The sequence below is a fragment of the Megachile rotundata genome, chromosome 4, assembly GCF_050947335.1.
Source record: "Megachile rotundata isolate GNS110a chromosome 4, iyMegRotu1, whole genome shotgun sequence".
NCBI classification, from domain to species: Eukaryota; Metazoa; Arthropoda; class Insecta; order Hymenoptera; family Megachilidae; genus Megachile; species Megachile rotundata.
Window position 1 is genome coordinate 21,448,141 of NC_134986.1, and position 25,383 is coordinate 21,473,523.

At 45.7% G+C, this 25,383-nt stretch overlaps 1 protein-coding gene and 1 long non-coding RNA gene across 4 annotated transcripts; both read left to right on the plus strand.

Moving 5' to 3' along the window:
* LOC100883753 (uncharacterized) lies at positions 1-24,972 on the plus strand. 3 transcript variants are annotated; one of them, XM_012296903.2, is made up of 6 exons: positions 1-423; positions 18,859-19,055; positions 20,396-20,508; positions 21,221-21,462; positions 22,968-23,134; positions 23,307-24,972. In XM_012296903.2, exons 1-6 carry the CDS (start codon positions 381-383, stop codon positions 23,490-23,492), a joined length of 948 nt encoding a protein of 315 aa, XP_012152293.1. In that variant the 5' UTR covers positions 1-380; the 3' UTR covers positions 23,493-24,972. The 3 variants fall into 3 exon arrangements, with proteins under 3 accessions (XP_012152293.1, XP_012152294.1, XP_003708166.1); XM_012296904.2 differs by lacking the exon at positions 1-423 and adding an exon at positions 8,812-9,231 and having other exon boundaries at positions 21,326-21,462; XM_003708118.3 differs by lacking the exon at positions 1-423 and adding an exon at positions 8,813-9,231.
* On the plus strand, positions 442-6,727 carry LOC143264306 (uncharacterized). The gene is made up of 2 exons (XR_013037925.1): positions 442-5,019; positions 5,144-6,727. It is a non-coding gene; the product is annotated as an uncharacterized LOC143264306 (long non-coding RNA).
* Positions 24,973-25,383: the final 411 nt, after the last annotated feature.

Consider the following 25,383-nt stretch of genomic DNA (forward strand, 5'->3'; position numbering starts at 1 on the left):
GTTGGTCGCGATCGAATCGAGTTGTTGGAACGACGAGAGTGCCGAGTCTGCGGGAGTGCTCGACTCGTGCTCGGTTCCTCTGGCAAACGCGAATAGTGGGGATAAGTGGATACGCGTACGAGTCTGGCGAAGGGAGAAGCAACAAAGTCGGATCTCGAGTAAGAGGCAGACGGAGTTTACGAACGGCTCATCGAATCCCGATGTAAACCAAGAGACGGCATTTCGAACTCGCTCGTTCTCGCACGAGGGCGGTTTTTTCTCGTTTCACGATCATCGAGGCTTCGCGATCGGTGATCACGAATCGCGCTGCTCGACATTGCATCTCGTAACGCGGTCGTCGTTCGGTCCTAACGAGTGCCTCTGTGAAATTCTCGATAGCCATGCCGTTCTTCAAGAAACTGAGAAGATTTTCAAGACACAAGAGTAAGTCTCCTCCTTTTTGGTTTATCCTTATATTTAAATAGCTATTCGATTACGCTCCGATCATCGTTGGTTGTCGTCGAAACGCGAAAGAGCACGCAACGCGCGTTCGCTTCGTCGACAAAAACCGCTACCTTAGAACGTTCCAAGAGAATTTCGTCGTTCCGGTTCGAAAGCTTGATCAGCATCCGAGAGAGGTCGAGGAAAAAAAGATTCCGCAGCTTTGTCCGGGAGGTTGAACTCGTTTCGAGAGTAATTACATTTTCGTAAGATAGCGCGTCGTTCCTGGCCGAGTTTCGCGTAATGGAATTCCAGCGACGCGGCGAGGGAAGTCTCCTGGGGAAGAAGTTGCTCGAGCTCCCGTCTCTTTCCCCGTTCCCGTTCCCGTTCCTCTTCCCATTCCCGTTCGATTCGATCTCCTTCTTAACGTAGTTTCCAACTAGTCGCGACGTCCTGTTTTCTCGACAACGAATCGGCCATCGCTTCGAGCAGCCTGCGAAACGCGATCTCCGGACAACACGATTTTCCTCCTTTTCCGGTTAAATTCGTATCTAAACCTTTCTTTCCTCCGCGAAAACCTCGCCCACTTTCCACGATCGCGTACACTATAACGAGCCAGCCTTTCTTTTTTCTCTCGTCGCGTCGCTACAGAAAGGACGATCTCGTTTTCCGAATCTCGAAGAGTAACTTTTTCGCTTCGCGTCGGTCGATCGTAACTCGTGCAGTTTTCGGCGGTACCGAAAATCAAAAATGTACGATCGCGCAACGGGGGGAATCGCGCGGAAAACAAATGACCAGAAGTAACGCCGGACTCGAGAAACTTGCAACAATCATTCGCCGTCCAACAGTTCGATCGATGTTCCTGGAAATTACTGTTTCTCGCGGTGCGGTGAATGAATTCGTCTCGCGCAAGGAAAATGTTACGACGCGACGCGTCGTAGAGGTTCGATCGGCGTTGCCAATGATGTATCGGAATGTTCGTTTCCTACGAATACTTTTCTTTCCACCTAGGTAACGCGCGTTTCTTAATTATATCTCTACCCAGCTTCGGAACCGTTTTCCTTTCACTTACGAACGCCAAGCATCATTTTCTACACCGATTATTCGATACCGACGTAATTTTTCTGTTTAATAACGAAACTACGATCACGCGAAATCGACGAGACAGAGTTAAAGGGGAGAAGTAACGAACGTAGTACGCTTAGATGAGATGGTCGTGAATTACGGATCCGCGGATGTTAAATTAAATTCGATCGATTACTTTCGTCGTAAACGGTGAAAAAGCGAGGAAGCGAGCAAAGCACCGGGTATCGTTAGCCCTTTATCCTTCGATCCGGAGGCGTGGCTCGTCGAGATAAAGCGTCAAATTTATACACCTTCTTCGAGAAGATTTTTTTTCAACCATCGAATTATACCGCTTCCTTCGAGATGTTCGCCGGTGAAATTTATTCGGCTTAAACGCGACAGTTTTCTCGATCGTCGAAGAAAAACGTTAAACTATAGGGTAGCACGGGTATAACAGCGGTAGGGTATACCAGAAGACTCGATTAAAGCTCAAGGGAATAGGCAACTCGCGTTGCGAATCTTTTCCGCTTTCTCGCCGTATCGTTTCTATATTTACGCTGTCCAGTTCTTCTTCTTCTTCGATAACGGTTTATTTCGAGAGTTGAAAGCGCACTTTGTATCCGTGTCACGGCGTTATGCAATTTATTTCGATGATTCGTATGCGCCAGTCGGTCGCGATCAGATTGATCTTTGTTCGGTTTCGTGCATCGATCGAAACGAAGCCGCGTTTACACAACGCTAAGCGAGCGAATACCGCTTTTCCGATCACGGTGTCAAGTTCAGGATAGACAAAGTCGCGTTCCGGAACAGATTACTCCGGAACGCTTCGACTCCGCGTATTTAGAATTTTCGTACCTTCGCTGCGACACCGACTGTTCGCGAATCGCTCTCGAAAATACGTTGAATTATTTTTTTCGTCGTTCGCGTTCGATTCGATTCGATGTCGTTTCGACGTCGCTTCGATTCTACTAAGGCGATATCCGATTCGATTAACGATTCGAGTAAATCGAGCATTTTTTTCGCGAAACGGTAAAAGGCGAGCGAAAGCGGAAGAAAGCGTGGGCAGAAGAGTATCGCCAAGGACGGTTTCCGCGTCGGGAAGCGAATTTAATTTACCGTCAACACGTTCGCGATGTCGAGCAGAAAATGCACGAATGAACAGCGTTGGCTCTGGCTTTTGAACAGAAAGAAATTGGATCGGCGCGTGACGATGCCGGTTCTTGCGTCGATAGCGAAAAAAGAACAGACGGAAAAAGGATTCCGAGCAACGGGAGTCGGATAGATGAACGGAAAAGGTAAATCGAGCATGTCTTCCCTGATGGATTTTCCTCTCGTGCCACGTTCGTCTTCTCGCGTTTCTTTGCTCTCCGCCTTTTCCATTAGACTTATACAAAATTAATTTCATCGATATTCTAATTCCTAACCGATCGCGGAATCCTCGACGAATTCGAATCGCTCGTTAACGCCTATCATTTATCCCCAAATCGCCGTCGCCAAAATTTCGTCGATCACGTTCCACGCGGAGGTAACAACCGGTCTCGGATTTCGTTGACGACTAACTGCTCGTTGTTCGACGACCGAAAGAAATACGAATACGACGATCGATTTGTCAGCGGGAAAAGTCGATTTACGCGCGACGTTCGTTCTTTACGCGAGGTAAATCGAAACTAGCTCGACGAATAAATATGAGGACGACGCGAGACCGCGGATATCGAATTCAGAGCGCCGGTAGCGAGCAAGAGGAATGTCAATTATGCAAATTTCACGAGAGACCCGAGCGGAATGGTAAAAAGTGGCAAAGGTTGGATCGAAGTCTTCGTCGCTGAAGAATTCCGTATTTGTTTATTTATTTTTTCGAGATGAACTTTTTGCACTCGAGCCGACCAACGAAACTTGTCATTTTCAAAAGTAGGGGAAATGCGCGAGCTCGACGGTGGAGGTAAAAAACAAAACGTTGTAATTTCAACTTAAAACGGTTGTTTTATACGAGTACCTACCCCTTATACATATAATACCGTTTCGACTTTCAACTTTTTTTTCGAATTATCCTCGACTACTGACCAACCTGGAATTTTAAGATCGAAAAAACTTGAAATTTTGCCGCTCGTACGGTGTGTCGAGTGCTCGATCGTTCGACGCGAGTTCCAACAGTGACACGATACGTAAGCCCGCGATGTCCACGAGTTTGCGGGCAACGAGTCGACGAGCATAGGCAAATACTCGATGAGTGTAGCGTGTACTCGAGGGATACGGAAATAACACTGCTGACCACGGTACGCGAACGGGTGTTCGCCGTCCCTCGAGAAATTACTCGATTTTCCTGCACTCTCCGTTCTCCGTTTTCCAGCCTTTCGCTCGCGCGTCCTTCCAGGAACAAGTATTCCTCGCTTGCCACGAGATTTACGGCCTTTTCGTGGATCAACGTAGCGAAGCTTCCGCTAGCGAAACAAAGAGGAAAAGCGTTTCCATCTCTTTTTTTTTCTTCTAAATCCGATTTTTTTTTTTTTTTTTTTTTCGTTCTAACGAAGAAGGATAGCGTTTACGCCGAACGAAGAAATCCGAATCGCGCAACGATGAACCGCCCGACAGTCCCGTGCGTCCTGTTTTCTCTCTTACGCTTTCGGTAAAATTAATTTAACGCCTCGATTCGCTATCTCGAATTACTGGCGCAACTTGAACGGTACGCTTAACGTTTCAGCTAACTCGTGACAGCGAAGAAAGAGATTAATCGCAGACGCAGCGGAGTGTCGCGATGAAAAATCGAGAGAGCGGCGCGTACGCGGCCGAACAGATAGGTAACAATCATTTTCTCGACTTCCTTCCGAGACGCGTTTCCGAGAAGGAAATACCTGCCAGAGACTCGATTCTTGCATCAGCCAAGTTCGTACTCTCGTTCAGCCCAATTACTCCCTCCGTGCGTTCCCTTTTCCCTCTTCGCTGTTGCCCAGGCGTCGCCCGTTCATCGTCCCCTTCTCGCTCTTTTCCCTCGGCGCGCCTGTAATCGGCCTTCCAGACAACACACGCCGACGACTCGTTATACTTACACACTTTCAACCCTGAATTCTTTCGCGTGCCTTTCCATCGCGAGAGACTGCATCGAACTTGCATCAGCCGGCTCGAGACAGTCGACGAATCGAGGAGACGCGATATATCCACCTGCAGCGGCCTAACGGTCGCCACTTTTTTCTTACTTTACTCCGGTCGATCGATCTCCTTCTCTCCATTCCGTTCCCTTCTTCTTTTCTCTTCGCGCGTTTGCACGATCGGTTATGAAATTCTCGAAAGTCGTCGTCGTCGGCCGTTCGCAACGGGCGTAAGTACTCGCGACTAGGCCGAACAAACGCGTACAATACGCTAAGGACAAGCGCGCGTCATGGCAATTTTCCCGAGTCTCTCTACTCGTCCTTCGCGCGTTCGAACAGTTGAAACTTTATTAGTCCCGTTTCCGTTCCCTGTCCTCGCGATCCTACGAAGCTCTTTCAGGAGGAATCGATCGTGTCGGTGTACGAACGATCAGAAAACAACTATCGAGAGGTAACGGCTTTGATCCCCGTAATTATTTTCAGTTCAGAGTTCGCTTAGGCGAATCGCTATAGAGGATCTCGATACAAACGATAGATACTCGTTTACGTCAAGCCGTCGTTCTCTTTTTCGATAGAAAAACAGATTATGTTACACGAAGGAAAAGCAGGATGGACAGTTTCGATGGCCGAAGAGTGGAGCCGATTGAAAGAAGAAACACGACAAAGAGACTTTGCCGTGGCCTCGACATCGTCGAAGGTTCGTGTCGGTGGATCGAGGTTAGCCGAAACAACTAAAAGAGACCAAAACGATCGAATCCGCAACCGGACCTGACCCACCGAGCTAAAGAACGCGAAGAGGAAAAGAGACCGGAGAAATAAGAATGACGGAAAGACGAAGAGGCTCGAACAGTCAGCGAGAAGGAAGAGAAACGATTGGATCGACAGGAACGAAATGGCCAACATCAGCAAAATAACCGGCAACGAAGAGAAGAGAAGACATGGAAAAATGACCGGTGCATCGGTCACGCAACACTTTCGACTTCGCAACCTTCCAATCTTTACAGAATAAAGCTCGAGTTGGGAAACGGTTGATACGCATCTATGACAGCTATCGTGCACGGATCCTTAATATTCCTTAAAAGTTAAAAGACTACGTCGAATCCGCAAAGACATCGTGATCCGTGTTTCGTCGACACGTAAATTTCCCATTTTTCTCTATCGCGTGTTCGACGAAAGCTTTCTACCACTAGGGAGATGTGCGTGCTTCCGCGCGATCACGCACCGTTCGTATAGTCGAAATATGTAGCCCCTCGATGTGTAGCACGATCGAAACATCTTCGATCGCTAACCGCCTCTCGATGCACTCTCGTCCGCGTCGCAGATATTTCGTCACGTTTCGAACTTTTCTACCGTTACGAATCATCGATTCGATCGACGAGTCACGATCGCAAAGAGAACGCCGGGACTCGAAAGTAATTTTTGCGCGCAATCGTCTATTTGCTCGTTCGAAAAATCGATGGTCGATCGTATACGAAGACTCTCGTACTCGGAATACTTAGCGTAATAGACGCGTAACAAACAGCGAAAACTCTTCGGTCTCTCAGGTAAAATTCAACTCATCGAGGTATCGTACTCGTTTCGAGGAGCGATCCGAGAGAAGTTCGAAACCGCGTATCGAACATTCCGTACATATCGTACACGGCAACGTTTAACCGCTCTTGATGGAATTCGTGGAACGTTTCGGTAATGCGGTACAGTCATAATCCGAAATATGTACAAGCGTATAGAGTCTAAGAAGAGTGTATCATTCCGAATAAGATGTCGCGGCCGAAGAAGATCGACCAGTGTAGATGCAATGATTTTATACATCTGTCTGAACTGTAGCGTCTACATGTAAGGTACAAGTTAAATAATAATAGCGTATAAACGCGAAACTGACCATGAGACTTTAAGGTACAAGTTTTTCGAACGAGCGCGAAGAATCGTTCATTAAAGACAGTTTGCAGGTTTTTAACTGGATGGTACTGGTCGATCGATAATTTCGTTCGCGCCTCGCGAGTTCCTTCCTCGCCGTCAACGAAATATTCTTCGAGAAACGAAAGTACAAGATCGTGGACCGCTTCGTTTTCATTTTCATCCTCGTTGCTTTCCGAGCTGAACGACCAGCTACGAATCTGGTCGGCGACCATTTCGCGAGTACGCTGACACCGAATTAAAAACCTTTCTGCCAGATATCCTTTGAATACGCGAGAAACCCTCGACGCTCGTAACAATCTGAAAGTACGCTTGGTTTCTTGTTTTGACAGAAGCGCGATGGTAACCGATAATTATTATTTTCCAGAATGTAGCTTTTCCAAAGCGCTCGTTTTCCGAAAGGAAACGCGACGAGCGTCTTTGTTCGCGCAAGTTCTATTCGAGGAACTCCGAAATGCTTTGTTCAACGCGTTTCTTTCGTCCTTCGCGACTCTTTTCAAGTAGCCCGTTTCGTTCTCGAGCGAAATCAAAACTCGACACCTAACACGTGCGATTCGTCGACATAAATCGCGACGGTGGCTATAAAGGTGGCAGTTTCGTCTAGGCGAGTTCCAAGCAAAAGACAAAAACTTGCCGCCGACTGGTGCTCGAAGAACGTTCTCGCGTCGAGTCGTAGCGGCCTCTCTTGCCGATCGTCCCGAGTCGTTCTCTTTTTACTCTCTTTCTACTCTCTTTCTACTTTCGAGCTTTTTCGTCTTCGAGAAACGAATCGTTGCTTCATCGATATTCGATACTTTCGACGCAGTCGTTTCACCGTTTTCCTGCTATTGTTTCCTCTCGATAGCGCGGTAAATTTCTTACTCCGCTAACAGTTTGGACGGTTACCCGATTCTTTTGTGCGCGATACGAAATTGGCTCGCTAAAAATTTCAACTCCGGTACGCTTGCTACCAGTCGTAAGCCCTCGTTCGATATCTGCCTAAACGAACCATTAATCACCACTCTCTGGATTAATCGTCATCCTCGAACCCTGATACTTTCTCGATCGGTAATCGATCGTTCGTTTTCGACTCGCGAATACCTGACCATCCTCTATAACGGCAAACTACTCAGTTTTCTGCCTCGACTACTTTTTCACGAATCGTTCACGCAGGACCGAGTATCGAAGAATATATTCATCATCGTACGCGAACGATTCCGTCAACTTCGAATACGTTTTACTTCCAGATAAGAGTCGCGTTTAATTCTGTTCCGCGACGGGAAGCACAAAAAAGAACACGGGAGACTGACGAAATCGCGTTACAAGTTCCAAGGAACGTTATCGTTCTCGAAGATTGGAGGAGCAAATTTGACTCTGGCAAATTTACCAAGGATATCTTGCACGAAATTAGGAGCCGGAACGCTATGTATTTGTTCCTTATACTAGCACGATTTTTGCTCGTGGATCTCGCAGCTCGTCCTGTTTCGGACAAAATCGGCTACTTTACGATTCGTGGAAACGGCTTAAAAAGTACGACGCGACGATGGAAATTTTCATCGGATTCTCGTTTTTCAATATTTACAACCGGATGATTCTGCCGGATGCGGTATAAAATCGGATTAGGAGACTAATCGCAGAGATCGGATCAGTAGAATAGTCTCCCGTAAAACGTTTAAACTCGCGAGTCACGAAATTACCAAAGCAGAATTCAAACATTTTCTTTAATCCTATCTATAACGAAGCCCAAAATTAACTGCGCCCTATTCGACGTAATCTCTATTTTATAATTTTTCTTGCGAAAAACGCAAGTTTCATTCGTCGATTTAATGACCCGTACAAAAAGATCGGTGTATTCCCGAAACGTTGCGAAAAACGTTTACGACTCGCTGCGATATCTGTTCGAAGCGAACGGTATTCGAAAAATATGTATAATTACTCGATCCGACCAACCGAAAGCGACTTTGAAAGTTAACGATACGCGAATGTTCGATGTATTATACTAACCTCCGAACCTTCAAAAAAATGTCGAATTTCGATTGCACCAGCCTTTCGACGAGTTTGATAAAAATACTGAAAGGAACGATAACGTAACGCGAACCGCGAATGCGTGAAAATAATCTTTATCCTTTCGACGAGGATCCGATTCGGAAGCGGAACCGGAATCGAGGAAGGGGCAAAGGTACTGGAACGGTAGGGTGTGGGGGAATGGGAAGGGGAAGGTGAAGGGGAAGAGGAACGGGAACGGGAGCGGGAACGGGAACGGGAATAGGAACAGGAACGGGGTTGGGAACGGGGTTGGGGATGCGCATGTACGCGACAGGGGAGCGGAATAAACTCCGTGGTGGACGCGCTCACATCGCGGCGCACGGTCTTCCCGATAACACGTTTCTACGCAGCTACCTTCTACCATCCTTTATCACCGTACCCGAATCCGTGCTTTCGTTTCCTCTTTGTCTTTGCGTGTTTTCTCCGCGTTCGAGATGTCAGCCAGCTCGATCGTTCGCCGAGATCGAAACACCGTTTCGCGACTCAAGCGGCGCAACAGCTCCTTGTGAAACTGCTCCGCGTCAGTCACATGTCATCGAGATCGAGACTCGCGTCGCGTCTCGCGAGTGAACGAGCTTGACGTCGCGTCAAATTCGCAGCCGACACGGAAAATCAAGTTTTCCGCCTAAGAGAAGATTTCGAATTTCCTCGGCTTTCTGCTAAGCTGCTTCGACAAGGATGTCGTTCTTCAGAGGATTATGGAAAAGCAGTTCGAAACACAAGAGTAAGCGCGTTCTTTTTCGATACACGTTAGATCCGCGAACAAGTAACGTTCGTTTCCTCGCTATACGTGGATATTGTGTAACAAGCGGATAAGATTACGCGGGAAATTTCTCGCGTAAATCCGAAATTCTATCTTAACGAGCGAGTTAACGAGATAAGAGGTTCTCGTTTTTCCGCGATCTTCCGCCGCGTTGCAGTTTTCTCTGATCAACTCTGATCAAAGGTGTACGATGCGAAAACTTCGCTGATAACGACGAATTAGTTTCGCGCATGCTTTTACCGATACTTCCGTCGATGATTCAGTTTTTCAGATTACTCCGTTGTTGCATTTACGCGCTCGACAACTCTCGTTGGCTGTCCAATCTCTCGTGTTCGTTTCCTACGATAAACTTTCTAATCGACGTTGAATGTAACGCAGAAACAAGGCAAAGTTCATGGTTTTCGATAAGCTCGTTATCGCGAATCGCTGTGAAAAACCGTGCGACACCATTGCAATTATATGTATCCACGGCGTAACGAATTACGAAAACAGTTGAACGTCGCCTATTAGATTCGTAGATAAGCGATCCGTCAAGATTCCCGAAAGGAAACTTCAAAGGAAAATGTTTGGCGGAACAGCTTGAAAGTTTCTTCCGGTTTCGGCGCGAGTTTCCCTCGTCGCGATAAACGCGCCGCTGAAATTCGCGAGCTACCGTTACGAGGCTGAAATCGTCCGTGAAACGCTCCTGTTAAACTGCGACGGTCGCCTCTTTCAAAGGCGAGACTATCGCCGTAATCGAAATTCCAGTCGAACGGGATCATCGGCGAAATTGCGATCTCTCCTCGAGACAGGAGAACGAGCAAGCTTATTTAGCTCGAGTCGATGATCGCTCGAAAGATTAACGATAATATCGTGCAGCTGCAAAACGTCGGCTCGGAACACGATAACGGAGACGAGTCAGCGGCACCGGTTAACGCGATTATTCCCGATTATTCGCGATTATTCGCGATTATTCGCAATAAACGGCGTAATAGAGAGACGCGTTTAAGATTATGCTAATCCGCGTTCAGTCGTTTCGCGTTAGATGCGCGATGTGACCTCCCTCCGAGCACCGATTATCGATCATCGAATTAACACGATCTCGCTAGGCGGATCACGATTCGCGACCAGCAAACGATCCCTGTTCGCTTCGGATGTTCGCTGCCTCCACGGCGACCGATTATTCGTCTTTCCACATAAAATCGAACATCTATCGAGGCCGTGTACCGTGAGCGATATCGAACACGGTACTATCGGTTAAAGTCACGAATATACGGTATCATCGCCAATGTCGAGTCGAATCTACGCGCGTAGGTGTACCGACGGTAAAAGGAGGAAGTGTCGCGTTAAACGTATATACAAGAAGACCTTGCACAGCCGGGAACGTCTAAAGCAGAATGTATTCCAACGAATATAGAGGTTCGATTCGCTTTCGATTCGAACGAACATGCTCGATTTCCACTCGAATACGCAATGTTTTTTCGTATATCGTTCGCTCCGATTCCGTGATTTTCTCGCAAAATCCTACAGAAAGTTCGCGCTCCATTACAAGATCGACGAAATAACTGAAAACCATCGTGTCGCGAAAGTAACTCTGGATGCGATCTGATTCCGTAATTATACTTTCTGTTTTAGAGGTTTCATTTTTCCGTAAATATGTCGCCGAGACCGTGACCGTTTGAATATCGTTCGTCTCTTGACTCGTTGATTCGAACCGCGATCGTCCCGAAATGGTTGCAGGTGGCAATTTAGCCGGTGTGCCAGTTCGACGTCCCCGGAAAGAAACTCTATCGCTATTGTTATCGAGATTCGTCCAGGGATTTTCGAGAATGCTCCGCTAGGATTGCGGCGCGCCGGTTGAATTTCGGAGACTGGTACTGCAGGATGTTTCGGTGATCGAGGGGACCATCGTCGCCAACGGTTCGTTTTACGTTGGCAGAAATTGAACCGTTAACGCGAAAGAATCGTGCCAGCTGCGCAACCTCTGCACGTACCAACGTGTACGAACACCTAAATACACCGATTCGCTTTAACGCCGACAAACGACAGCGATTTAGACTAACGAAGATCCTTCCGGTGATATTTACCTGTTATAAATTTGCCGAGTAAGCGAGACGAAAGGTCCTGCGAATGATAAAAGTTTATTGGATCGCTTCGTAAATTTCGTTTCGGGCTATAAATTGACCGCTTAGCGTACGCGGTGCGTGCTTACGCGAGTTTCGGAGATACGTTGAAATAGAGGCGAGTTTCGCGTACAACTAGCGGCACCGTTCGACGTCGAACTCGTATTAAGCTTAACGAATACTCGTAATAAAACGGGAATACGAGACACGCTGGAAAAGATCGTTTATCCGACGAATTTATCGCGCGATCCCATAAAGTTCTATACATTTTAATTCGACATATTTCCCCGGCGATCACGCGCAAAATTATGCATGTAACCGTCACGGCTGACGTATCACCGGAACGGTTGGAAACGCGCCATAAATTGTTGCCGAAAAACGTACAGGTAGCGTCGAAAGCGAACGAACGCTCGCAAAACTCAGGATTCAAATACGATTGTACGTTCGGAGGTAACCGGAGAATACTATTCGGCCCTCTATAAATTAAATCCACCCTTGAGAATGTTAAATTTCGAAATTTCACCAAGCATTCGTGGTAGGTAGGTATGGGATCTTAAATCTCACGAAATGCAATGCCACGAGCGAAGAAGGTTTCGCAGTCGAGACAGCGAAAGCACGGAGTAATTTTCGTCCGTCGTGGCCAACTTTTAACTCTCTACACTCTAGATTCTAGATCGTAGAAGAACGAAAGTTCTCTATGTCGAATATTCGTAACGTCCGTTAAAGTTCCGATTCCGGTTAACGCGATATCTTTTAACGCCGAGTTACGCATTTAACGGTCGAAAACGTGACAGACCCGTAATCGTAATTATAATTGGTACGAGCAAGGTTCGTTAAATTCAAGTTCAAACACTCGATCGCAACGATTCGCGAGAAATAATCGAGAACCGCGCGTTCTCTCGACGCAACGATCACGAAATATTTTTCTTCGTTGATCAAATAAACGCGTTGAAAGGTTCGGTCGGTTCATCGAACATCTATCTCGCAAATTATTCGTTCGATTACGTTCGATCGCATCGAGAAATTCTACGAAGTGATTAAACGGGGAAACGAGAATTCGACATCTGGTAGGAACGAACCGTTTTAAACTGCGCATTAGCCTTCATTAAATTTCGTTTGTCCCGCAAATTAATCCTCGTTGACATTACCTTCTCTTCGACGTTAACCCCTTACTCGCGACGAGTTTCGAACGAAGACTATTCTCGAACTTTCGTTACCACGATTTCGTTCCTCTTCAAATCATTTCTCATTTGGCTTTATCGTTAACAACGTTTAATAGTTATAATAAATAATTTTACGGATAAATACGGAGACGAAAGTTGGTCGAAAACAAAGTACGTAAGGCTAACCGACTAATCTCGAAAGATTTAAGCAGTTTTCGATATTTCGGGAGAGTTCGAAATTCCACTTAAATGCGAGTTAAAATGGCAATCTAGTGCAATTTTTCTTTATATTTCGAGCATGAAAATTCGATTTTTCGAATTCGTTCTCGCTTTCGGTTATCGCAAAACTTAACCACTGCAAAGTTATTCGCGCGTCAAAAATGTATCCCTGTTGATTAAATTAACCGTCAACCGGAACTTCGAAGAGAACGAATACGCGTTTTGGATCCTCGCCAAAGCGCCGTCTCCGTTCACTTCTTGTCAGCTTTCCGCGTTTCCGTCGCAAGCTTTCTAGTTTCTTCGACCGTTTCGCGTTGGCTAAAGCGTCCACGACGACGACGACGTTTCTGTCCCGAGGCACTTTACTCGCGAATTCGATTGTACGCTCGGAAAATTTTTTTCAGGCGCGAGCTAACTTTAAATTTCAAGCTTAAAAACGACCTCCTTTCATTTTGCGACATCGTACGATGAAAAACGAATTTGCTTTTCCCAACGCTGTACAAATACTCGCAGATTTTTCCAAGCTTCGTATTCCGGAAATTCCGTTGTAAATGATTCTATTACGTGCACTTTATTCCTCGCGAAACGATCGCTTTTCTCCGCGTTCTTTTCGTATGCAACAGTTTCTCCGCGGGGATGAAAAACTTTTCACCGAGAAACGATCTTCTCTGGAAAATCTGCGACGCGGCTACGAAGAGAGGAGCTAAATCCTGGCAAAAGAACGAACGAAAATTCCTTGGATCGCATCGACGCGTTATAGTTGGTGATTTACGATCGAAATCACGAGCGCCGCGAGTTTAATCGTTCTCGATAGAAACGAGCGCGTTGTACCAACGTTTAGTCGCGTAAAACGAAGTTAGTTTAGCCGATTAAGCGTGTTCCCTTTGTGCACGTTTCCAGCGATGCCGTGTACGTATTTAGTGCGGCTCGATTTCGCGAACGCTAGCAAAAGTTAAACATCCCCTTTGCGCGAAAATCAATGTTTCGTTCGGTGCGAATTCATCGTTCGCGTAATCTTCCACGCTTTTCGAAACGATCCGTTACGTTCGAACCTCCGTACAAGCAAACACTGAAATTTTATCGGGATCGCGGACACTCGCCGGCAGAAATATCTTTAATCGTTTCAACCGGACTAATTGAATTCGTAGCTTAATGCTGGCGGAACGATAGTTCCGAGGTTGATACATAACCGCGAAGCAACAGAAGTTGCGATTGCGAGCAAACATTTATCGGTCGAACTCTTTTACCTATAAAATATACTAGCTGCGATGTAACGGTTAGATCATTGGTCACCTAACCGTAGGTACAAGTAAAAGAATGGTAATGGTAATCGTAGCCGAGAAAGAGGAACTCGTGGCTGGTTTATATTTATCGTGCCTAACGCGAGAACACCACCGTTCGTAGAGGCGAGCTCCTGTAAATTTTCCGAATTTACCGTCTCGGTTTCGGTAAGGTACGTTCGTACGTGCAACCGCGAACAGGGAAAGTTGGATCCCACTCCGGAAGAATAACGACCGGTATAAACGTTTTTACGAGCTAACTGCTTCCACTTAAATGACGCTTTACATATCGCGTTGCGGTTTCGGTAACGTCTCGTTCGACTACTGTTCGCTTCCACCGAAATCTACTATTCTCTCGTCTAGCTTGAACATTTCTTCGGGCGAATCGAAAGCGTATAGTGCTTGGAAGGAAATTTATGGTGTAGGTTGAGACAAACCAAATGAAATTTTCATTCCAAAGCTAATTATAATAAATACCGATTATCTTGTACGCGCAATAAAATTCAAAATTTATTCGTGACAGGTTCAATTTCTGTCGCGACACGACGTCGCAAATTAGAGACGCAAAGTTTTCTCGATATCTGTTGTGCCTGGACAACGATTTACGAATGCGACACGACAACTCGTTGCCGAGAATATCTTTTCCGGAGCGAAACGTACAAAAGTTGAACGAAAAAGTGCTACGAGAATTTTTGTCCTTTCAACGGAAATAAAATGACGAGACTCGGATAGGAAGTTCCTTCCATCATATTTCGTGGAACTTGTCTGACAAATCCTTATACACCGCAACAAAACCTACCTTCCGGGCACGGTCGAGTACCGAACTATGAGATATGGACAACCACTCCAACTTGATTTTATTCGTTGAAGGAACCACGATCCTTTTCTACCTTACCTGACTGGAGCAACGTATCTCGATTCGTACGAGTCATTGTAACGAACGTAATTCTATTTCACGGACAAGAAAATCAAGTATAACAGGAGCTAAAGTTCGTCCGTTCGTTCACCATCCGTTTCGTTATCCATATTTATTGTCGCGTTACATCCGTTTCTCAATTTCTTGTCGATCGTTTTAAACTGTCGATTTTACCTGCTGATAATAATTATTATGTCGGTCGCTTCGACATCTTTTTCGTTAAAAAAAGAGGAAAATCATGTAGCGATCACAGATTTAAATAAGAGACGAAGGAAGGCAAAATAAGATGTCTTTCGTACAAAAAACAAAGATAAAGTCGTTCCACACACGACGCTTTCTGTGCGAATATTCGTAAACGCGACAAGGGACCATAAATAGTCGCAGCCACCGCGTTCGGAATTCGAATAGATCGTTTCTCGCCGCTACGTTATTACCTTTGACTATGATACCTCGAGAATAGGTCGTCGAAAACGACGCGTTCGATTTTTTCGCGATTTACATACGTTTCAAAGTTTTCCACCGAGTAAACGAGACGTCTTTCCAACCGATTCCTATCCGAAGAATGCTTCGTTGGTCTAAAGCGAAACGTTGAAAACGTTTTAATCGCAACGTACTGCAGCTCGAGAGGAACGTGTTTCCGTCGCGTTTCAAAAATTTCGTTGCTCCTTCGTGTACGAAGAAAGTGTCAATTATTCTTGCCCATTGGACAAGGAGAAGAATCTTCGAAGAGACGACTACGTGAAACGAAAAGGATAGCCACAATGCCAGTCGGTACGAAGCGATTTCTTCTTCTCGACGTTCTAAGGAGGGCAGCTGAAAGAACAGATTTTTCTCTTTCGACGGACGGAAAATCCACGATCTACATACAGATTTTTCTCCCTATGGTTCTCGTCGGATGTGAAAAGTTCATGGCCGATCGCGTTATCGGTTCTCGGTCTCGATGGAAGGGACGGAAAATTGACTGGAAGCATTAGCAGTTATTGGATCGGTGCAGTTCGATAATTAAAACTAAAACATACGGTGCTGCATCCTTTGGCCCGTTCGGCCACAAAACCGCCTATGTTCGAAATCTAATTATTCGCGGGGTAAAATGGATCTGAAAACGCAGTGGCGGCACAATGAAACTCGATTAAATCTCTCCGCGGTCTGTGGTGGTAACGCGTCGTACGGGTGGATGGAAAAGCTCCGGTGGAAAAGAGGAGCTTCACAAAGGTTCAGAAAATCGCGTCGAAAAGAGGAAAAACGACAGATTTCGTTCTTCCTTCGTCCCTTGTTTCCGCTATCCTGAATTTTATTTACATATACTTATTTCCTGTTCGGCAACTCGGCTCGCCGACTATTTAACTAAAGTGGCAAAGGCTGCCCGTCGCTTCGTCTGCTTACATATTCTTTTTAAATCTGCTGGAACTAATTTCCAATCGTCCTGATCCTCGCTGACTTCGCTTCGTCCGATTACGACGCAGAGAAATTTTCTTTTCCCAGACAAATAGAGTAATGTCTTTTGTCTAGTCGAATTTTACGTCGAGAACACGCGCTTCGACGTGTAAATTTTTCAAGAGAAAAGAAGATACGAGTCAAGAGATAACGTTCTCCAGCGAATAGCGCCTCTGAAACGATAAAAACAAAGAATTTTATTTGTAATTTGTCGCCGAAAGTGTACGCGTTTCTTCGGAGAAAGCGTCCATCGAGTTATTTCCAACTCGTTGATACGTATCTTTTAATTATTCGCGTAGCAACGAGATCGTTTGCAGGGTCCGGAGCTTAATTAGTCGGCTCTGTAACGCGACTTTTAAAATGTTGTCGGCGCGAGTACGTCGTACTCGGTGATTCGTCTTCTGTTTCTCGTTTTCTTTTGTCCCGTTCGCATAATCGAGAAAAACGTACCTCTCACACGTTCCAATTCACCGCGGAAAATCAACGCGACAAATCGTTATTCTTTCCCGCGTAATCATTTTTTACGACGTACACGGGTTCGCGTTCGCGAACGGTTAACGGCAACAGTCTTAATTAAGAAAGACAATTTTTTTCCTTTCGTTCTCGAATCGAACATTAAATCCGAACGTTTTTAAAGAAGAGAAAGAAAGAAAAGGAGGATCAGGCATAGCAAAGTTTTTATTTTGTAACTCGGAAATAGAGGAAACGAAAAGTTATGCAACTCGATGCCGGTACTTTTCGTTTCGTTTATTTTTTTCTGCTTTCCTATTATCAAGAGCGTTCATCGATCGATTATAGGTTGCCACGCGAGTAACGGGGCTTCGTACAGAAACGATTAATCATTTTTTTAATAGCAATGCATTTTTTCGCCAAAAAACACCTAACGATCTAACGTTCGCGCGTGGTTTATTTTTCCGTCGAATTTTTCAAGACGTTCGACTCGAATTAAACGGCAAGTGCAGTTCGAGAAATTTCGGTTAATAAATCGACTCGCGTGATTAGCTTTGTTCGCGTAATGTAGGGAAACTACCTGGTTACCGCGAAACAGCGGTGCAGCGTTGTTAAAAAGCAACGATGATTCTCTACTCTGAACTTTGATCGTTGGTCCCCTAATTTTCTCGACGATCGCGAACGAAAAAATGAAATTACGCGTTACCGTGAACTTAACGATTAGAGGTAAACTCGAAATTCGATCGAACTCTAAATAAAATTCGGACGCGTCGCGTACGCGCGATCAGATATTTCGAGTTTCGAGGCGAAAGGTTACATATCGTTGCGGGCGAAGTTTCGTTAAAAAATTTCGAGCTATTCGTATTCGAGCGTCGCGACAGAACAACGCGGAGAAGAGAGAAGAGAACGACGGGAACTCGTTCATAGAGCGAATCGGGTCTGAAATAAAAGAGAACTAAATCCGTTATCGAAGGGTTACGTAGGTCTCGTGGTAAAAGGCCTCGAGGAAGATTTAATTTGCGGTTCGCCACTCGATAGTCGGGTTAACGGAAAATCTCGACTCGTTATTTTTCACCTTCCTTTATTGTTTCCCCTTTTCCCGTTCGAATGTCCCGCGGCGTTCTTTTTATCAAATTTCCATCGTTTAGGAAGATTCGTCGGGAACGGTGGCTTCGCGAAAAGACTGCATCGGCGACGTTGAAAAGTATCAAAACCGATTTTCTTTCGGCTAGAGCCGCGTCGAAAGTTGCGAAAACTTTGTCGAACTTTGTCGGAACTTGTACGGTTTCCCCGAGGAATAAAAGTTGCTTTTGTTGTTCGTTAGGTCGTGCGACGGTACGATAATACCCACTTACGCGTTCTCGCTCCTCGCGCGGAAAGCCGTTACAGAACTTTTGATACGGCTCAATCTGACGTAAACGATTCTCGCACCGCGAACGCGGCAATTATCGACTGTCGAATTTTATCGAATTTTATATAGAAAAAAATATGACGATGCGCGAGGTTGATTTCGTTTCTTGGAGCGGTTTCTCGTCGGTGCCAGCAACTCCACCGCAGCCCGTATTAAAAACCAAAGAGGTCTATTCGATTTCCCCCGAACAGAATTGGCCGACGCGACGCGACGCGCGTCCGATCGATAGAAGGTGCGCCCACCGATGGGAGACGCATCAAAGGAGAGAATACCGAGAGCGCACGATACGTATGGACATCCATTATTGGCACACGTGCTACTCCTGACACGACGTCGAGAACGAGAATGGTTTACGCGGTTTCACGAACCAGCACTAATGTTTCACCCTGCTCATCTTCCATTCCGTCTACCGTGGTATTTAATCTCTGTTCAGCTGTTACGCGTTCGCGCATTGTTATCTCGAACAGAGGACACCTTATCCTTCGCTAGAAATTCCCGATTTCTTCGTAAACGATGCCATGTAATCGTTACGTTTTCGAAATCACTTTCAGGATTTTTCTCGAACGAAGGTAGCGGGACGAGTATCGATATAGCGTACTATGTTATCTTCCAGAACTGTGCGAGGAATGGGCTTTAGCGAGCAGTCGCGAATGCGTGGAAGGCGGAGTTTCCTCGAGTGGCGGGACGCAAGAAGAATCCGAGGATGCGTCGGAAGCAAGGTTCACTCTCAAATATTTGGGCAGCACCCTCGTCGAGACGCCCTCGAGCGAAGAGGCCACGGCGGAAGCCATCAAGACCGTTATTACGATGGTAGGTAAAGGTAGAAACGCGCGCGCGCGCGAGCGATCGTTACACCGAAATCCTTTCACTCTCCAGTCATTGATTCTCCGGTTAAGCAAATTATTTTCGATGCACGATCGACACTCTAAACGTCGTTCTTCGAACGATTCGAATAAATGCGAAAATCGATTAAATCGAAGAAGCCTGCGTTATTGTATGTACACACGGTATCACGGTATCGCTTCGTATAACATTATAGGTTTGTATCGGTGCACGATCGATTTAGCGCGTAACCGGAAAATGAAAGCCGTTCTTCGAGAAAAATTGCTTCGGTACGAAGCGTGATCGAGGCGTTTCCGAGAAAATAGAACGACGTCTAAAGTTGCGCATAAATCTTCGAAACGCGTAACCCCTGTCGCAGCAAACTCATTAATTTCTCGACGAAGCAAACTATCATACTAGACGAGGTTAATAAATCTTATCGTCGAATCCAACGAAGAAGAACACTCTTCGCCAACTTTTTTCCATCCCGATCAACGATATTTTTTATTTCTTTTTCTCGTTCGTAACCGACTGTTCGTGCGTTCCCGTGCAATCGGTTCCGTGAAAAGCAATTGAAACTTTTCTCGCGATGCGATTGAACGGGACCAATACATTAGCCGGATTAATTCATTTCATTCGCCACGATAGTTAACGACATTGTTAACGATGTTGATTATGCGCTCGTGTTATTCTATCCGTTAATACCATGCTGAACGTCGAACAATCATATTTTCTACAACGTTCGCGTTCCGCGCAAATTAAATTGTTCGCCGTTATTAAACGGGCATAAGAGTAACAATCGCGGAACTTCTATACGAACTAATCTTGCAAGGGAGTCGAGATTAAGGGGGCGTGGAGGGAGCTCGTGCAATCTGCGATCGAGTTCATTCGTCTAGTGGCACGTTTGGTTCGCTTACGCTTTACGCTTACGTTTACGTTACTTGCAAAAAACCTCGCGACCACCGCTACTACCCGAGATACCGGATTAACCCCCTCTCCCTCTTCCTTTCGTTCGCTTCAAATCGCCTTTCGACTAACGCGTTCGCGACGACGTACCGAACGTTTCACCCTATTTTCAATTTTACGCGTATTTCGTCGTCAACGTGGCGGAACGATCGCGGCGAGAAACTCTTCGCGACGAAGAGGACACTTCTCCGTCGGAAACGTTTTCTACCGTGCATTTACTTCCGCCTAGCTGTAAAAGCCCCGTCTCGAGAGTTCCTCGCGAGTCTCGTCGCGTCGTCTTCGAAGAATACCTATTGCGCGCGAAACATTCGATTTCTCGATATTTACGATCGACTAATGCTCGTTCTCGTTTTATGTCGCAGGCAAAGGCGAGCGGAAAGAAGTTACAAAGAGTTTCTTTGGCAGTGAGTTTGAAGGGTATCAGAATGACGGACCTAGCCACGGAAGAAGATCAGCTTCAGGTGTCTATATACAGGTAACCACGAAACCGGACAGATATCCATAAACGTATCGGAGACGTTTCCTGTTTCGAGAAACGCGTTACGTTCTACGCACGCCTGTCACCGCTGGAATCGTAATCGAACGAAACCGGATTTCTTGGCCCTGGCTCCAAGTACATTGTCCCTTCTATCGGTCGATCTAATATCCAATATTTCGGCTAAAATACTATTGCTAAATACTACGGCTAAAACGGTAATAATATCAACGAACAAACGTTGCGCGATTCGATACCGCATCGTCGCGTCGGGATGCGGAACAAAGAACGATATTCTTCCCTGATTTAAGAGAAAAAAGTTTGCCTTCGAAAGCGACTGTATCTTATTTTACGTAACGTCAATGAATTCGTTGCTACAAGTTCGAATCTGTATCGCGAAATTCTCGCTTGTTAATTATCTGCCTTTCAAGCTCTGTTTCGAGACGTCCTTCCGTGCATGTACCTCTACAGGAACCTCCTTTCCACTCGCTCCTTTGTTACTCGAGTAACGGAAATTCCGCGGACACGCCCATCCGTCGGACGAAAATAATCTACTCTCTGCTCGCTACTATTTAATCGTCTTATTAACCCTTTCGTATCGTAGCCTAAGAAAATTTGCTCGCCATGACTTTCGCTACTTATTATTCGCTTCGACCAGATCGATATCCTGTAGATATTTATCGTAGATCGATGGACCGAATTTTTTTTCCAGAATTTCGTACTGTTCGGCCGACGCGACCCACGATCACGTGTTCGCGTTTATCGCGACAAATTTGAACGAAACGATGGAATGCCACGCGTTTCTCTGTCCTAAAAGAAAAATGGCGCAAACGGTGACGCTGACGGTGGCCCAAGCCTTTAACACGGCTTACGAGGCTTGGCAACTGTCCCAGGCCGATCCTAGGATTCATCACGCTCAAGACAAGAGTCCTCCGTTAACCGACGACCGAAACGGTAAGTAAATTAATCTTCTTTTCTCGATCCTCTAACGACGCTGTACGATGCCGAATTTCCAAAACAACGCGGCACGCGTAGATTGCCTACGAACGCGGTTTACGATATAACGCGTCTCGGTTCATAATCCTCGCAATCGATTTTTAACACATTTTCTATTGAAATAGTCTACCTATCTAAAGGACGATGCGAGCGGCGAATCGAAGGCGTGAAATTTACGCGAGCGGCCGAAAGGGTAATCAATCTTTCGTGCTGGTTTGATTCGCGATACTAGTCAGCAGCGCGGTGCAATATCCACGTGGGTCGTGCACTTAACTCACGCAGAGTGCGGATATTGCGGAGTACTTCGGAGAATGTTACGAGTTAGGAGTGCAGTCGAGAAAACCGTCCGGCAATATTGGAGTCCGTACAGCGTATACCGTACAGGGTGTGCATACTCGCGCACACGCAGCAACCACGTCGCCAAATTGGAACAATTACCTACGACTCGTCCGTTTTCCTCGTTTGCGCAAACATTGTTTGGCACGTTCGTTTCAAGGAAAATTAACCGTGATTACTCGTGACGTACAGATAATTACGGGGCATACCTATTATGAAAATGTAAGAACGCCGCGATCTATCGTGAACGAGTCGACTGGTAGGAATTAGCGAGCGATCGACGCTTCGAATCTCGGACGACGGAATAATTGAAAAAAGTCTTCCCGCGTGCGGCTGTTTTCCTTTATCCCGAATCTCGTTGAATTTTTCGCTCGACTTTGCGCGTTATTCGCGCGTAAAAAATTCAGAATGAGCAGAGTGCAGTGCGCGATCCGTTAATTAACCCTTTGAATCTTCTCTATCGATCAATCGGCAACGAACGTTTCCATTACTTTTCTCGTCGTACAACCGGTTCAAATGTCAACGGCAATTTTTTACGTATCGCTCGATTAATCGATAATTAAACGTATACGATCGATACGTCGGTATAATTATTTATCCGTGAAAAGGTAATCGACGAAGCGTCGAGGGTTGTCACGGAAATTTCAATTTCTGGTAGCGGTCGCGTCGAGCGAACGTTTCAAGGCGTTTTCGATAAACGTTCGAAATGATCGTGTCAATAGATAACCGGATAATCAGAGGTACGGTGCTAATTAATGAGGCAACTTAATTTTACGTGCACGAACGTGAGCGGGACGAGACAACGTATCGACTCGACTCAACTCGAAATTGGCAAACTAGAGATCGCTATTCGCACGCGATGCTTCTGTTTCTACGTTACGGAGTTCTCGGACGCGTTGGTGTAGTACACGTGGGTCGATAACGGACGCGTATCTAGGAAACGGTATCGCACAGTTGCAACGACAGGATCGGATCCGTTTCGCGATTTACCCGAATGGAATTCGACTATCTCTGTTTCTCGACTACGCTTTCGCCTCTTAACGCTAACCAAGTTAAGAGAAGCACGCGGTTCTAATATAATTATTTCATCGATAATCGATTATTCTTATCCTTCTTCTGTTCTTCAGGAGATAACGAGAAGAAGAAAAAGAAGAAGAAAGAAGAAGAGGGAAAATCTAGCGGCAAAGAGAAGGAACAAACTGGAGACAACGTTAAACGGTATACCGGCAACGATGTACAGAAGAATCTGTTAATCGATTTATCGAACGAAGCGAAACCGGCTGGAAATTCATGGGTGAGCAACGAACGCGAATATAATTCTTTCGTTACCGTGGCTTCGGAAATGTCGAATCGTCGACTACGCACGCTATAATAGACGCGTTCGTATGAAGATATTCGAATCGTCGAAGACTTTGTTCGAAGCTCTTAGAATCGTTAGAACCGATTCGACGCGACGATTTTTGTAGGTCTGCTTCGAGGAGGAAGACGGCAAGAAAGCGCAGAGGAAGAGCAGTGCCACCAACATCCCTATGACGACTCTTAGGCACGGCGCGACTTCGACTTCGCATCACGTTGTACCGAGGCCGACGACAGGCTTCAAAATTCAGAACGCTTGGGGAGAATCGAGATCGTTCGACCTGATGTGCTCGTAGCAGGCGTAGCCCACGGCCGATAGTTTCCGAGACGTGCCATTAATCACCGGTCTCTGGAAGCACTTGTCGAACAACGGCCAACCGAACAAGATCAACCATTAGACTAATTATTATCGCCGAACCTTCGTACGTGCTCTATCGATGATCAATCGAATCCTTGATTGTTTTCGTTTGCGAGAAAACGCGGTGCTAGTCGATCGTTTCCGTACTCGCGGATTATTCCTGCGACACTTTCTCACGACGCATCGCGATCACGATATTACCTCCCCGAATGTAAGCGGCACCAGGAAAAATGCTACTTATCCGTCAGCAACGAGAGACTATTACCGCCTTTTCTCGACGAAACGTCAAGATTCGTCGACGACAGAGAACGCGGTTCGACGTACGGTGCGAGACGTCGAGCGGTGCTCGAGAAAACGGGAGAAACGCGGGAAAAAGATAAACTTTCGGTTCACGGCTAAGAAGTGGGAACAATTTTTAATAACGTTTTGTATAACGCGTGTATCCGTGCCAATTCTTTTACACACATATCGTACACGTATCGCGTATCGTGTAACTTGGCTCGCAGGCGCACGATCGCGCAAGCTTCTTACCGTTCTCGACGATATACGGAGGATGTTTTTCCTTTTCGAACGATTACGCTGAAAATGTCGGATATACTTAGAGAATGGTAGTCGAATCGTTTGCGACGAACGACGAAAGAAACTCAAAGTACTTTATCATACCTTATCGAATTTTATTCCTTCTCGAATAGCTGGGCTATTTTTCGTTCAACTTTCAAATAGCATAGATCTACGATTAAACGATAACGTTTAACGTTACAGGATGTACCGAGCGTATTTTTCGGCTTAGATCGTTTCTTACATAATCGTCGAAGAAACGCTACCGACGCGATTTACTTTGTTCTTAGAACTATAAGAAACTAGATATACGATCGATTTCTTTCAATATATTCATCGGTAGATAATGTCCGTGCAAAATGGGCTTTATCTAATTAACGAAATAGCGTGATTTCGTGTTAGAAAAATCTGTCGACGTGTACGCTGTGAATATGTATTACGCTGCGAATACCCGTGGAAATCGTCTAATTTAAACGTTGCGATTCGTAATACGATCGCGTTATGCTTAATCGCGCGTACGATTACGAATTTGAAACATCGTTGTATCGTGTATTTTTAAATCGTTGCCGTTGTGTTCGAAACTCGTCGAACAAACTGTCCTCTCGTTTTCACGAATCTTGGTACTTACGCGTTCGCGTATCTTTATCTTTCGTTCCTCCGTTCGAGGAAGAGATTTGCATAAGAAATTCCCTTCTTCGACGAACGAACAAACACCAGAATGTTTTAATCGGTGCTTCGTTGACGAAGATTAACGATAATTTTCTATGGTCCATGATACGATTACAATTTCGACGAACATAACTCACAATCGGTGTTAGAATATAAGAAGTACACGTGAAATACACATATACATATCCATACCACGTTTTACCGTTAAAATCAATTTTTTCTCCAAATCCTTATCGCCGTTCACGAATCCATCGATCTAATTTCCTGAAAACGTTCGTGCGAATTTCGACAGAACGCATTAGCTACTTTCAGGTACACCTTTTATTGATTTCGTGCTCCGTTGGAGTGCGTTCGTATTTCCATGGATACTTTCAAGATGGCGACAAATATCAGCTTCCGAAGCTACAGACTCGTTCGCTACGCGTTTCGATAAAAATTTCCAATTTATACGACGACTCTGAAGACGATACGTAGGTATCCGTAAATAATGAGAATTAGATTTTTAGCCCTTGAAGACTAACGAAATTCGCTAAGCTCGAAGGCGCGTCGATGAATTCTCGGATTATTCGTCCAACTGTTAGGAGAGAAGCTGACTAGCCGCC